Source organism: Astyanax mexicanus, unplaced genomic scaffold, assembly GCF_023375975.1.
Source record: "Astyanax mexicanus isolate ESR-SI-001 unplaced genomic scaffold, AstMex3_surface scaffold_31, whole genome shotgun sequence".
Classification (NCBI taxonomy): domain Eukaryota; kingdom Metazoa; phylum Chordata; class Actinopteri; order Characiformes; family Acestrorhamphidae; genus Astyanax; species Astyanax mexicanus.
Window position 1 is genome coordinate 1,041,958 of NW_026040041.1, and position 16,358 is coordinate 1,058,315.

General features: G+C 35.8%; 1 protein-coding gene across 12 annotated transcripts in view; it reads right to left on the minus strand.

Annotated features, from left to right (window-relative positions):
* Positions 1 to 699: 699 nt before the first annotated feature.
* LOC125788909 (zinc finger protein 729-like) overlaps positions 700 to 16,358 on the minus strand; it is a 90,891-nt gene continuing 75,232 nt past the window's right edge. For 10 of the 12 annotated variants that reach the window (XM_049472840.1, XM_049472846.1, XM_049472843.1 and 7 more), the window contains exon 2: positions 700 to 4,279. In XM_049472840.1, the coding sequence (XP_049328797.1) occupies positions 1,048 to 4,155 (3,108 nt within the window). In that variant the 5' untranslated portion in view covers positions 4,156 to 4,279 and the 3' untranslated portion in view covers positions 700 to 1,047. Of the gene's footprint in view, positions 4,280 to 5,680; positions 5,756 to 11,818; positions 11,862 to 16,358 lie in introns of those variants that run through there. The other 2 variants (XM_049472849.1, XM_049472839.1) reach the window with 2 other exon arrangements.

Genomic DNA, 16,358 nt, shown 5'->3' on the forward strand with positions numbered 1-16,358 from the left:
TATTTTTACTCGGAAGTACATTGAGGCCAACCCTCATTTTTAATGTAGCTGCGCATTTACAAAAACATGACAAAGAAAATAATAACTACATTATAATAATCATTTTAAAATAGCAGTTAATAATAGATAAAAATAGATTTAAAAATGTACTTTTTTTTTTTTAGCAGAGCTGAAATCCAAAAATAATAAACAAGCATAAGTTGTGGATTTATCAGGATGCATCATCTGTACATCTTTTCTGCCCATATTTAAACTAAAAGGGATCTGTGCTAATGTTGACCTCTGCATTCACCTTGGAGACTTTGAGATTTTAAGACTATAGGAAAAAATACCTGGATATAACTTAAGAGTCTTCAGTGTATAGCTTGTATAGATAGAGAATAGATATACTGTCTTCTGAAACAAAAGCATCTTATTTATTTATTGCCAGGTATTATGCCCATATCTTAAGGAATTCTCCTCAAGCTTTACAAAAATAGGAAACGTTACTGAAAATCCTAATTATAACTGCAATATAATTTCTATACTGTTTCTATAATCTTGCAAACATATATAATACAATATCTACAGAAATAAGGTATACTGTAAATAAAAGCAAGGGTGCATTAATTTGAAAATCTCACAGATTCATATTTTATTTACAATATAACAGAACAGAATATTATAATTTCTTGAAGAATATACTCATTTAGAACTCATTCAGAGATCAAATGGTATAATTTTCATCCAAAGCAAGGTCATACAATTTACTTTTCATTTAACATCAAATACAACATATTTAGTGGAATTGAGCTTAATATTCAGTATATAATGTTTTCTTTTACATACATGATTTAATTGCATGATATGAAAATTGTCCACAGATGTCCATATATTTTTCAGAAGCTTTTAGCATAATCAGAGATTGTTTGCACATGGAAATATTCAGACTCTATTTCACTATATTCCAGTTCCAGGGCTCGTTGGCATAATAGGAAGGCTCTAATGGGTAAATCGACAGGTTTTTAATACAGAAAAAATTCACATCGACTCCAAGTAGTCCTACGTTTATTCTGCTTCCTTCTTAATGCATTTATGACCCTCAAAATCCACATACGGAAAACTCTGTCCACACTCTGAACACTGAAATGATTTCTCTTCCATGTGAATCCGCTGATGTTTGAGGAGAGTTCCACTCTGTCTAAAACTCTTTCCACACTCCGAGCAGTAATACGGTTTCTCTCCAGTGTGAATTCGCTGGTGTATTTGGAGATTTCCCTTTTGTCTGAAACTCTTCCCGCAATCGGAGCAACGATACGGTTTCTCTCCAGTGTGAATGCGCTGGTGATCTTGGAGGTTTCCCTTATGATTAAAACCTTTCCCACACTCTGAACAAAAATAAGTTTTCTCTCCCGTGTGAATGTTCTGGTGTCTTCTGAGTTTAGAACTTGTAATAAAACTCTTTCCACACTCCGAACACAGATACGGTTTCTCTCCAGTGTGAATGCGCTGATGTGTTTGGAGATTTCCCTTTTGGTTAAAACTCTTCCCGCACTCTGAACAAAAATACGGTTTCACTCCAGTGTGAATGTGTTGGTGTTTTAGGAGAGCACTCTGTTGTCTAAAACTCTTCTCACATTCTGAGCACTGATACAGTTTATTTCCGGTGTGAATGCACTGGTGTTTTTGGAGGGTTCCACCATCTCTAAAACTCTTTCCACACTCTGAGCACTGATATGGTTTCTCTCCAGTGTGAATGCGCTGGTGTTTTATGAGAGCACTCTGTTCTCTAAAACTCTTACCGCACTCTGAGCACTGATGCGGTTTCTCTCCAGTGTGAATGCGTTGGTGATTATGGAGATTACCTTGTTGATTGAAACTCTTCCCACATTCTGAGCACTGAAACGGTTTCTCTCCAGTGTGAATGCGCAGATGTATTTGAAGATTACTGTTTACTCTGAAACTCTTCCCACACTCTGAGCACTGAAACGGTTTTTCTTCAGTGTGAATTTTCTTGTGTGCTCGGAGATTACCCTTTTGTCTAAAACTCTTCCCGCATTCAGAGCACTGATACGGTTTCTCTCCAGTGTGAATGCGTTGGTGTTTGTCGAAAGCACTCTGTTCCCTAAAACTCTTTCCGCACTCTGAGCAGTGATACGGTTTTTCCCCAGTGTGAATTCGCTGGTGTGTTTGGAGATTTCCCTTTTGTATAAAACTCTTTCCGCACTCTGAACAGTGATACGGTTTCTCTCCAGTGTGAATGTTCTGGTGTCTTCTGAGCTTATACCTTGTGATAAAACTCTTTCTGCACTCTGGGCACTGATGCGGTTTGTCTCCAGTGTGAATGCGTTGGTGTATTTGGAGACTTCCCTTTTGTATAAAACTCTTCCCGCACTCTAAACAAAAATACGGTTTCACTCCAGTGTGAATGCGCTGGTGTTTTTGGAGGGTACCGCCGTCTCTAAAACTCTTTCCACACTCTATGCAGTAATACGGTTTCTCTCCAGTGTGAATGCGTTGGTGTATTACAAAAGCACTCTGATCTCTAAAACTCTTCTCACATTCAGAGCACTGAAACGGTTTCTCTCCAGTGTGAATGCGCTGATGTATTTGGAGATTACTGTTTACTCTAAAACTCTTACCGCACTCTGAACACTGATATGGTTTCTCTCCAGTGTGAATCAGCTGGTGTTTTTGGAGTATTCCACTGTTTCGGAAACTCTTCCCACATTCTGAGCACTGATACGGTTTCTTCCCGGTGTGAATGCGGTGATGTGTTTGGAGATTGCTCTTTACTCTAAAACACTTACCGCACTCTGAGCATTGATACGGTTTCTCTCCAGTGTGAATGCGTTGGTGATTCTGGAGATTACCTTGTTGATTGAAACTCTTCCCACATTCTGAGCACTGGTACGGTTTCTCTCCAGTGTGAATGCGCTGGTGTATTTGGAGATTACCGTTTACTCTAAAACTCTTCCCGCACTCTAAGCACTGATACGGTTTCTCTCCAGTGTGAATGCGCTGGTGTTTTTGGAGGGTTCCACCGTCTCTGAAACTCTTCCCACACTCTATGCAGGTATACGGTTTCTCTCCAGTGTGAATGCGTTGATGTGTTTGGAGCTGAGACAGGTTTCTAAAACTCATCCCACACTCTGAACAGTAATAGGGTTTTTTTCCAGTGTGAATGCGTTGGTGTTTTACAAGAGCACTCTTTTCTCTAAAACTCTTCTCACATTCTGAGCAGTGATACGGTTTGTTCCCGGTGTGAATGCGCTGATGTGTTTGGAGATTCACTTTTTGTCTGAAACTCCTCCCACACTCTGGGCACTGATACGGTTTTTCTCCTGTATGAATGCTCTGGTGTTTTCGAAGATTACCGCTGTGATTAAACCCTTTTCCACACTCTGAGCACTGATACAGTTTCTCTCCTGTGTGAATGCTCTGGTGTGCTAGGAGCATATATTTTGCTACAAAACTGCGTCCACACTCTGTGCAGTGATACGGTTTCTCTCCAGTGTGAATGAGCTGGTGTTTCTGGAGATTACCTTGCTGATTGAAACTTTTCCCGCATTCTGAGCACTGATACGGTTTCTCTCCATTGTGAATGCGCTGATGTATTTGGAGATAACTGTTTACTCTAAAACTCTTTCCACACTCTGAGCACTGATACGGTTTCTCCCCAGTGTGAATGCGTTGGTGTTTCAGGAGATGATCTTGTTGAATGAAACTTTTCCCACATTCCGAGCAGTGATACGGTTTCTTTCCAGTGTGAATGCACCGGTGTTTGCGGAGAACACTTTGTTCTCGAAAACTCTTTCCACACTCTGAGCAATGAAACGGTTTCTCTCCAGTGTGAATGCGCTGATGTGTTTGCAGATTACACTTTTGTATAAAACTCTTCCCACATTCGGAGCACTGATAAGGTTTCTCTCCAGTGTGAATTCGTTGGTGTTTTTTAAGATTACCTTTGAGACTAAAGGTCTTCCCACACTCTGAGCAATCGTACGGTTTCCCTGTAGTGTGAATGAGTTGTTGTTGAAGAAGTGAATTGCCACACTCCTTTTTTTCTGTCTGTCTAATAGAGGTGTTGCTGTGAACATCATCATGAGATGTGTGTTGCATACTGGAGCTTCTGATACCAAGATCCTCACATTTTATCTCCTCTGATTTCTGCATTGTGAAAATTCCCTCTGGGTGTCGCTAGTTGTGGCATTGGCAAAAATGCCACAAATCCTGCAAAAAACCTCTGCAAGAAAGTTGGCACTAGGAGCAGCGCATGTCTTGAAGCTGTCAATCCATTCTGAGGGAAAAAAGAGGCAAAAATAATTTTAGGCCATTTTAAAAAGGTTAACATTACTCTAGTTTTAAATAATAAGACATACCTAAACCAGTTTATTTAACATTATTTTCCATCCAAACATTTTTAACAAGATTTTTTTGTAAAACAATTTTTTAAAGAAAACATTTAGGTAATTAGGAAGTGTAAAATCTGATATTTGGGAAAACTTAAGGAATCACTGGTTACCGATTTTTACTCAGCTGCACCAAAAATGTGATATATGGTGTGAAAATGAAAAAAGAAACAAAGGAAAATAGCATTTTTCTTAAATTGAAATGTGACAAACAATATAAAACTTTAACCCCGTTTGTTTAACATTTTTAAAATAAATGCGTGTATACCACCTTTTAGCCTCTTGTGTAAGTTACTGTACATGAATTGTGTTCTCTCTTATATAGATTTTTTTTTTACTTTTTTAAATATTTAATATTAAAATAATAATAGGTTAATAATTAATAATAATAGGTTTAAAAAACAACTTAGACATTTTCACTACAATTGTCACTAGTAAAACATCCACATTCGTAATGAACTCAAGTATACAAGTATTATTGCTACGTTTTTACTGGCTAGCTTACATTAGCGGTGAACTTGCTAACATACTAAAGTTAGCGGCGAGTTAGCTATGTTACCAAAGACAGAACTAAGTTTTGCAGCAAACTAGGTAATGTTACTGGGGAAGGAAAGTTTGGGCACCCTTGATCATTTTCATGATTTTTCTTTATAAATCAGATTAATTGATTATTTGGAAAAATATATATTGAAAAAATGTTAAAGAAACATCCCAGCAATGCATTCATGCAGAAGAACAAGTACAACGTTATGGAATGATCATCTCAGTCCCCAGACCTGAATATTATTGAAAATCTGTGGTGGGATTTAAAACAGGCTGTTCATGATTTAATTTAAGTAATTATTGCACGCTTTCTGTAAATCCTTTAAACTTCTCAAACATTTCACTTCTTAAATATCACTGTGTTGCACTGCTATATGGTATATTTAACTGAAATTGTGGATCTAAACAACCAGTGATTTATAACCGAAAATCATAAAAATTATTACAGTATACAGTGCAGAGTACTGGCCCTTTAGGACCTGGACTGAAGAGTTCTAACTGTAAACTGCAAATCCATGTACCACTAATGAACTAAAAACGATTTCTTTTAAACAAAGTAAAGAAGAACAAGTTCCACCAAACATTCCCTACTGATTAAACCAGCAGGGCTACTGCTGTTAGCTCATATTATTCACTTATTTTACATCTTACTTTTTAAATATACAGCATTTCTCCTCCATCAGAGAGAGAGAGTCGGTAGCGAAGTGAGAGTAAACAGTGAGTAAAAGTGTAGTAGAGTTCTTTACCTGCAGCAGATCAGATCCTGTTTCTCTATAAGACACTGCGGACTCAGATCTTCTTCTACTCTTTATTATCTTTATACAACCACAGCTCTACAACCAGCACCTCCACCTGGACTGGAGGAGAACTTAATACAGCTCTGGAAAAAATATCACTTCAGTTTCTGAATCACTTTCTCTGATTCTGCTATTTATAGGTTTATGTTTGAGTAAAATGAACATTGTTGTTTTATTCTATAAACTACAGACAACATTTCTCCCAAATTCCAAATAAAAATATTCTCATTTAGAGCATTTATTTACAGAAAATGAGAAATGGCTGAAATAACAAAAAAGATGCAGAGCTTTCAGACCTCAAATAATGCAAAGAAAACAAGTTCATATTCATAAAGTTTTAAGAGTTCAGAAATCAATATTTGGTGGAATAAGTTTTTTTCATGCATCTTGGCATCATGTTCTCCTCCACCAGTCTTACACACTGCTTTTGGATAACTTTATGCTGCTTTACTCCTGGTGTAAAAATTCAAGCAGTTCAGTTTGGTGGTTTGATGGCTTGTGATCATCCATCTTCCTCTTTATTATATTCCAGAGGTTTTCACTTTGGTAAAATCAAAGAAACTGAAAATTTTTAAAAGGTCTCTTATTGTTTTCCGGAGCTGTATGAGGGTACACTGCCAGCAATACTTTATAATTTTGTCTTGGGTGTGCACTGTGTTGAAAAAGCAGTTCATAATTATATTACTGCAGTTATATGAAGTTTGGGATTTACTTTGTTTTCTTTTCTTTTTTTAGTTATTTATTAATCTCTCTGTCATGCATACTTTGTTTAAATTACATAATAAACGGCCACACCTAACATCTAACCTATAAAATGAAGAAAAAAAACCCCAACAAACTAACTAATATATTCCCCAGCAATTACAGTGACAATTGTATATTATGATAATTCCTCTGCACAACTTTTTGTATGTTTGTATTTTTCTCACATGACTCTTACTTTATTTCTCATGCAGAGTTGCTGCTAAATTTTTAGGGATACGGGTTATGTGACTTGAAGGCTAATTGGACAAAGAATTGGACAAAACTCTGGAAAAATATGTTTCCTCCACTACTTGTCCTGGTACTTTTGATCTTTCTAGACTAAATAACCTGTTTAGGTAATCAGGAAACCACTAGTTTACAACCCCAATTCTAAAAGATTGGGACATTGTGTAAATAAATTTAAATAAAAGGATAATACAATAATTGGAAAACCTCATAGATACAGATTTTATTCATAACAGAATACAGAACATAGAGCAGATGTTGAAAAAACATTCATAAAGAATATTAATTACTTTTAAACTTCAACTTAATGATGAAACAGAGGCAACAGAAGGCTGGTAAAGTATACAGTACTAATAAACTAATACATATAACGGTATATTTTTAAATATATATGAGCATTGAGCACTAATACATTTCGTTTATTTTTTTCATGACTTTTCATGACAATATGATTTTTAAAACATCAGTCCAAACATGGACAACAAAACCAAATATCAAATAAAACTATTATAAAAATTGATTATAGTGGGTCTAAAATGAATCGGACAAAATGTTGACACGCAATCTTTAAAAATAAAATGTGTGTCAGATCCCAAGAGCTAGACTGTTTAGGGCAAAATTACTGAATCATAAACAGAGTTGATGTTTTTTTTGTTTACTCAATATAGATTTTCTCCATCCATAAACGGAAACACAATGAATCGTAGACAAAATTCCACATTTTTCTGGGTATGTTTATTTTTCCAAAACTTATCCTTCTTTTAAACAGCTGGTCTGAAGTTTATGCTCAGGTCGAGGAGCTGAAAAAAGGACAGGTGGTTTGCTTTTGCTGTTTTTGCAGCTATAGCTGCACAGCTGCACCATGAGATGTGTGGGTACGAGACAGAAGCACGTAGCGCTAATGCTAATGCGTATGAGCAAAAAGATGCGTGTATTAAGATTTGACCATTCACATTCATGTAGCAATGCCATGGATCGGATATGTATCTGATTTAGGACCACATATAAAAGTGACTCAAATGTGTTGTGAAAAAATCGGATTTGGCATGTTCACACAGCCATGAAAAAATCAGATCTGAGCCACACTGAGTCAAGTCAACTTCAGGAGGAAACCTTGAAGTGCTACGCTTTAGAAGCTTAAGTTGTGGTCTCTTTGGCATGATGGGAACTGTTCAAGAACCTGATGAGTGAATCGGATTAGAGATTTAAGAGGCTACAGGTCGACTTCAGTTGCAGGTAGACTTGCACTAGTTTCTAATTCGCTTTTAATGCATTCGTGGTCCTTAATATTTGAACGTCGAAAAGTCTTTCCACACTCAGGGCACTGATACGGTTTCTCTCCAGTGTGAACACGCTGGTGTTCCCGGAGATTACCTTTATGATTAAAACTCTTCCCACAATCCAAGCATTGAAACGGTTTCTCTCCAGTGTGAATGCGCTGGTGTTTTCGGAGATTACCCCTGTCATTAAAACTCTTTCCACACTCTGAGCACTGAAACGGTTTCTCTCCGGTATGAATACGTTGGTGTGTTTGGAGGGTACCATTCTCTCTAAAACTCATACCGCACACTGAGCAGCTATATGGTCTCTCTCCGGTATGAATACGCTGGTGTGTTTGGAGCATATACTGTGTTCCAAAACTCGATCCACACTCCAAGCATTGATAGGGTTTTTCGCCAGTGTGAATGCGCTGGTGTTTTCGGAGATTACACAGCTGATTAAAACTCTTTCCACACTCTGAGCACTGATACGGTTTCTCTCCGGTATGAATACGTTGGTGTGTTTGGAGGGTACCATTCTCTCTAAAACTCATACCGCACACTGAACAGTGATACGGTCTCTCTCCGGTATGAATTCGTTGGTGTGATTTGAGCACGTTCCGAGTTACAAAGCTTATTCCACATTCAGAGCACTGATACGGTTTCTCTCCAGTGTGAACTCGTTGGTGTATTTGGAGATTGCTCTGTTGATTAAAACTCTTCCCGCACTCTGAACAGTTATACGGTTTCTCTCCGGTGTGAACACGCTGGTGTTTTCGGAGGTGAGACTGTTCTCTAAAATTAAGTCCACATTCTGAACACTCATACGGTTTCTCTCCAGTGTGAATGCGCTGATGTTTATGGAGAACACTCTGTACCCTAAAACTTTTTTCGCACTCTGAGCACTGATACGGTTTCTCTCCGGTATGAATTCGTTGGTGTCTTTGGAGATTACCCTTTTGTGTAAAACTCTTCCCACAATCCGTGCAGGAAAATGGTTTCTCTCCTGTGTAAAAAGATTCATTGCTGTAAACAGTTTCCTGATTACTAGAACCTGCAACCTCAAGGTCCTCACATTTAATCTCCTCTGATTTCAGTATTGTGAGCATTGTGAAAAATCCCTCCTGGTGGAGTTTTGCCAAGGTGTTTGTGAAGGTAATCTCTAGAAGCAGCAGAAGACTTCAGGAGCTTGTTTTTCTGTTCTGGAGAAGAAACAAATAAAATTAATATAAGTCTCAAAAACTACAGGCATAGCTGAATCAATATATTTAAATTAATTATAAGGGCAGGGCACTGAAGTGACTCAAATCTGATTTTTTTGCTCAATGTGGCTCAGATGTGATTTTTTCATGGATGTGTGAACGTGCCTAATCAGATTTTTTTTAAACAGATTTTAGTCACTTTAGTTACGTTCACATTACCAGGCTGAAGTGACTCAAATCTGATTTTTTTGCTCAATATGGCTCAGATCAGATTTTTTCAGGGCTGAGAGAACGTGCAAAATCCGATTTTTTTTTCAAATCAGATTTGAATCACTTTTATACGTGGTCCTAAATCAGATACGTATCCGATCTACAGACATGCAACATGAATGTGAACGATCAAATGCGAATTCATGCGTTTTTTTTATGCTTTTACGCATTAACGCTATGTGCTTCTCTCTCATACCCACACTGCATCTCTTGGTGCAGCTGTACAGCTATAGCTGCAAAAACAGCAAAAGCAAACCGCCTGTCCTCAGGTATCAATGTGCAGCATGTGAGACGATTCAGAAACAGATTCGTTCACATTACACACAGATACAGATCACTTACATTTACAGTGAATGTGAACCGTCAAGATAAGACAAATCTGATCTGAGCAAAAAATCTGATTTGAGCAATGTAGCTTGTAATGTGAACGTAGCATTAGAAATAATACATTTCTGTCATACAGCTTAATTTCAGAAATGCTTTGGCAAAGACGAAACATCTAGACTGATTGGAGGCACTATAACATATTAATAAACAATACTCTGCTTGAGTCACAAGCATTTCAAACACTGACCTGAGCGTCTTCACGAAGACGAACACTTATCTGCTTTTATCCTGCTGAGTAGAGCTCACCTCCACCTGTGGAAAGAAAGGAGGAGGTCCTTCTGCTGCTCCTGTAAAAAAAAAAAAAGAGAGAAAGAAAAAAAAAGGTCAAATTTTTGAGGTGGAACTGTTTTATATAAAGATCAGGGAACATGTTTTACTTAATCTTGTTTATTCTTATTTGTCTTATTTATTTAACTTTTTATTTCCTTTTTATTTCTTTCCTTATTTTATGAATTTTAATAGTTTTGTATTATTGCTTTTTAACTTATTTGATTTTCTTTTATTATTATTTATTTGTATTTTTTATTGTAGTATGTAAAAGTTAGTTTTAGCTTAACCTTAACTAAATTTTGTTGTCTTAATCGTATCTTCTTTTGATTTTAATTTCTTATCAATTAAACCAAGTTTTATTTTAATTATATATATGTATATATATTTTATTCTAATTCTATTTTTGTTTAAAATGTCTCACTTTTAATGTATGTTATCTGTTCAGTTGTGAATCAAATATGGATCTATGGGGTTTTCCAGTCATTGGATTCTGCTTTTATTTATATTTATTTTAAACAACATCCAATTTTTTGCAGGTTGGGTTGCAAATCAGTGGTTTCCTGATTATCTAAACATGTTACAAATTATCTAGAAGAATCAAAAGTTCAAGCACAAGTAGTAGATAAAACATATTCTTCAGCATATTTTTAAAAACTTACCCTTTCAATAACAACACTGCATAAAAAAAAATAGAAAAAATACAAACAGGCTGTCTTGTGGAATATTATCATAAATTTTTTTTTTTCTGTAATTTTTGGGGGTATTATAATAGTTTTCTTTTTCTTATCATGAATGACTACAAATGTAAAATAAACAGAAATGCACAAAATCAATCAGAGAAAATTACAATAACAATTGTACAAATAATAAAATTATCAAAACATAAATGTAAAAACCAAACTTCAGATAAATGCATAATATACAGCTCTGGATGAAATTAAGATTTCACTTCAGTTTCTGAATCAGTTTCTCTGATTGTGCTATTTATAGGTTTATGTTTGAGTAAAATGAACATTGTTGTTTTATTCTATAAACTACAGACAACATTTCTCCCAAATTACAAATAAAAATATTCTCATTTAGAGCATTTATTTACAGAAAATGAGAAATGACTGAAATAACAAAAAAGATGCAGAGCTTTCAGACCTCAAATAATACAAAGAAAACAAGTTCATATTCATAAAGTTTTAAGAGTTCAGAAATAATCAATATTTGGTGGAATAATCCTGGTTGGTTTTTAATCACAGTTTTTTTTTTCATGCATCTTGGCATCATGTTCTCCTCCACCAGTCTTACACACTGCTTTTGGATAACTTTATGCTGCTTTACTCCTGGTGCAAAAATTCAAGCAGTTCAGTTTGGTGGTTTGATGGTTTGTGATCATCCATCTTCCTCTTGATTATATTCCAGAGGTTTTACATTTGGTAAAATCCCTTAGACTTAATTCTACCAAGAAATGGATCAAGAAAAATAAAGTAATCCAATGGAAATATTGTGGAAGGAGCTTAAGGAGTTTTAATAAGATAAATTTACCCCAAATAACAGATCAGCTAGCATTAGCTTCCACAGATTGGTCTGAATAAAGGCTGTTTCTGTGTGTTTCTCATATAATTTTGTATCTTAATTTTCTCCAAATCTCCTCCATCAGAGAGAGAGTGAGGAGTAAAGTGAGAGTAAACAGTGAGTAAAAGTGTAGTAGAGTTCTTTACCTGCAGCAGATCAGCTCCTGTTTCTCTATAAAACACTGCGGACTCACATCTTCTTCTTCTACAGTTTATTATATTTAGAGAAGCAGCACCTCCACCTGGACTGGAGGAGGAACTACACCTGGAAACACGTGATCCCTGAGGCTCAGCTAGAACTTGGAATAGCAAAATACTGCAAATGCTATTACCAATCTATAAAAGAATAATGATAACATAAATAATACATTATATAATACGATAAATATGAGGCACAATTGACTGTAATGTTGGATCATCTTTTATTCTTCTGTATGAACTGTTTTTTCTCCCATTAGATTTTTTACACTCAAAAATCAGGTCATAATTACAGCTCTAAAAAATTGTAGGGAACCACTTAAAAATAATGAGTTTCTTTGATTTTACCAAATTAAAAACCTCTGGAATATAATCAAGAGGAAGATGGATGATCACAAACCATCAAACCACCAAACTGAACTGCTTGAATTTTTGCACCAGGAGTAAAGCAGCATAAAGTTATCCAAAAGCAGTGTGTAAGACTGGTGGAGGAGAACATGATGCCAAGATGCATGAAAAAAAAAAACTGTGATTAAAAACCAACCAGGATTATTCCACCAAATATTGATTATTTCTGAACTCTTAATACTTTATGAATATGAACTTGTTTTCTTTGCATTATTTGAGGTCTGAAAGTTCTGCATCTTTTTTGTTATTTCAGTCATTTCTCATTTTCTGTAAATAAATGCTCTAAATGAGAATATTTTTATTTGTAATTTGGGAGAAATGTTGTCTGTAGTTTATGGAATATTCATTCATATAGAATGCTTATTTTACTCAGACATATACCTATAAATAGCAAAATTATTGTTATATTACATATGGTCGCTTCATTTTTTCCAGAGCTGTAAATTAGGCAGTTTGTACAAGTGTAATCTTCTCTCAATGATTTTGTGCATTTCTGTTATTTTACATTTAAAGTCATACATGATAAGAAAAAGAAAACTATTATAATAACCACAAAAAATACAGTGAAATTTGTATTTTATGATAATATTTCACAAGACAACTTGTTTGTATTTTTTCTATTATTTCTCAAGAAGTGTTGTTACTGAGTCTAAGTAAGTTTTTTAAAATAAATTAAAGAATGTTTTATCTCAAACTACTGATTCTTCTAGATAATGTGTAACCTGTTTAGATAATCAGGAAACCACTTATTTACAACCCAACCTGCAAAAAATCCGATATTGTGTAAAATGTAAATAAAAGCAGAATACAATGATTGAAAAAAAAAAACATAGATCCATATTTTATTTACAACTGAATATAGAGCATATATTATATGTTGAAAATGAGACATTTGCCACATAAGGCTGGTAATGTACACAGTACTAATAACAGCATTTGCAATAGAAGTAATTAGCAACTAATTCACATGAAAAGTTCAGACAATCTGGAAAAATCCTTGTGAAAAGGACAAAGCTTAGTATTGGACAAAGCATCAGTATTGGATGCTACAGATCTTTTGTTCCTTATGTGTTTAAAACCATGGGGCCAAATTATATTTTTCTCAGGTTTTCCTAAATAATCAATGCAAATGACAGTCAAAATAATTTCAAGACATGACCCGTTAAGTATAAATCCAATTTTATTAAACATACCCCCTAATGATAATAACAGTTAATGTGTTAAAACATTTTATATGTGGTAAAGAACTTAAAACTCCTGCTTCCGGACTGCAATTGAAAAATCAGGAGGACCAGTGAGTTTTTAGGCTTTCATGGTCACATGACATTAGGTTCAGTAGCTCCTCCATTTCCACTCACTGTTGTATTTACATGGATCTCTGTGGAAACGCGCGCCCAAAGTAAGCCATTTCAGGGACAGATTCGTTCACGTGACACACAGATACAGATTATCTACATTTGTAAATGTGAACCGACAAGATAGACGAATTCCATCTGAGCAAAACATCAGATTTGAGCAAAGTAGCTAATAATATGAACGTAGCCTTAGTAGCTTTAGTTGTGGTCCTGTTTGCACAATAGGAACTGTTCATGAACCTGATGAGTGAATCAGATTAGAGATTAAAGAGGCTACAGGTAGATTTGCACTAGTTTCTACTTCGCTTTTAAGGCATTCGTGCTTCTTAAAATTTGAACGTCGAAAACTCTTTCCGCACTCTGAACAGTGATACGGTTTCTCTCCAGTGTGAACGCGCTGGTGTGTTTGGAGATGAGACAGTTCTCGGAAATTAATTCCACATTCTGAACACTGATACGGTTTCTCTCCAGTGTGAACGCGCCGATGTTTATGGAGAACACTCTGTCCTCTAAAACTTTTTCCACAGTCTGAGCACTGATACGGTTTCTCTCCAGTGTGAATGCGTTGGTGTCTTTGGAGATTACCCTTTTGTGTAAAACTCTTCCCACAATCAGAGCAGTAATACGGTTTCTCTCCGGTGTGAATTCGCTTGTGTTGTCTGAGATGATGAGGCCCAGGAAACCTATTTCCACACTCTGAGCAGCAGTGAACTTTCTTTTTCTGAGTATTTTTTTGAGTATTAGATCCTGCAACCACAAGATCCTCAAGTTTTATCTCCTTTGATTTCTGCATTGTGAGATATCCTTCTTGTTGGTGTTTGCCAAGATATTTGAGAAAGTAAATCTGTGGCACTCTTTAGGAATTTAGATACTAGGAGCAGAAGAAGACTTGAGGAGGTTGTCACATTCTAGAGAAGAAATAAATAAAATTCAATACAAGTCTCAACAAATTTCCCCGGCATACTTTAATCAATATATTTAAACTCTTCGTCAACGCAGAAATGTCACACTGGAACTGTCTACTAGGGGTGGGCGATATGGCCCTAAAATAATATCATAATATTTAATGCCATTTTTGCGATATGACAAAAACAGCAGAGCATAAATAACATTGATTGTTGTTGTTGGAATTCATTGCTCTCATCACTGTTCTCGCAGGTAAGCTGGTGTTATGCCGAATTCAGCACCCCTGCCAGGAAAAGCACCCCCTCTCGGGAGCCCGCCCACGTCTTCTTGACTTTAACTTTACTTAGAAAATGCAAATACCAGCTGTTCTAAGCTACGCTGAATTGTAAGGAATAAGGAAAAAGAAATGTCCCTTACAGCCTCTCCCGAGAGAGGGTGCTTTTCCTGGCAGGGGTTCTAAATTCACCATCATAGTAGTGCCTAAATCTGCACCCCTACCAGGAAAAGCACCCTCTCTCGGAGCGCGCACCCACGAAAACTGTGATTAAAAACCAGGGTTATTCCACCAAATATTGATTTCTGAAAACTTTATGAATATGAACTTGTTTTCTTTGTATTATTTGAGGTCTGAAAGCTCTCCATCTTTTTGTTATTTCAGTCAATAAATGCTCTAAATGAGAATATTTTTATTTGTAATTTGGGAGAAATATTGTCTGTAGTTTATAGAATAAAATTATTTTCTATATATTCTACATAACTTTCTCGTAATACCACAACAATTCAGCATCAGTGTGAGAGAGGGGCAGCCACTGGCTTTTATTATTACAAGTTTGGGGAAAGTTCACTGAATTACTTTATTTTTACAAATTTGTTAGGTATTTTCATGAATTTCATAATTTTATTTGACATAATATCACAACAGCAGTCTAGCAGTGGTTATTTAAAAGTGCAAATTTGGAGAAATTTTACTGCATCATTTATTTTGTTACACTATACAAAAATATTTTATCTATTAAATGTATTTTATTTTTTCATAATGTGAGAGGGGAAGACCTTGGCTTTCACTTGTGCGAGATTGGGACAATTTCACCGGGTAATTTTTATTAAACTTCATACTGAACTGAGATATAATTTGTTTCAGTTTCTCTTTATTTTGATTATGCTTAATCAATGTAAAGTAATGGGTACCCAATGAATTAAATTAAATTAAAACAGTTCCATGCCTCTCATGAGCAGCACCACAGAGATGCTGATTAATGTGGAAAAACTCCTTTAAATGAACAGAAAGAAACCTTAGGCAGAACCAAGATCAAGACCAATTTATGGGTTAAACAGTAGGGGTGGGAATCGTTTACTATCTCACGATTCGATTCGATTCCGATTTTGGGGGCCACGATTCGATTCAAAATCGATTTTTGATTCAAAACGATTTGAATTATAAAAATTTCTGCTTCTGGCTTATGAATCTTATTGAAAAAAAACCCTCCATAATATACACTGGTCCTGGAGCAGGTAATGTGTTACAAAAACAATAAAATGTGCAGGAATGTGGGTCCTCAGTGACAGAGGAATCACTGGGATATCACAATGACGTTAATGAACAATAAATAAATAATAAATAACACTGCTTTATTACCAGGCTACTAGCGGTGGTGTGTAGGTGACGCTGCTGGGCTGATGTGATGATAGCAGTGGAGCGCTAAAGTTCAGGAGCAGCTGCTGATTAACTAGTTAATTTAAGGTCGTTGTATTTCTTCAGAAAGGGGGCAGGAGGTGGAGAAATTAATTCATATGGTCCATTCCTTAATTCCTCTGTGATG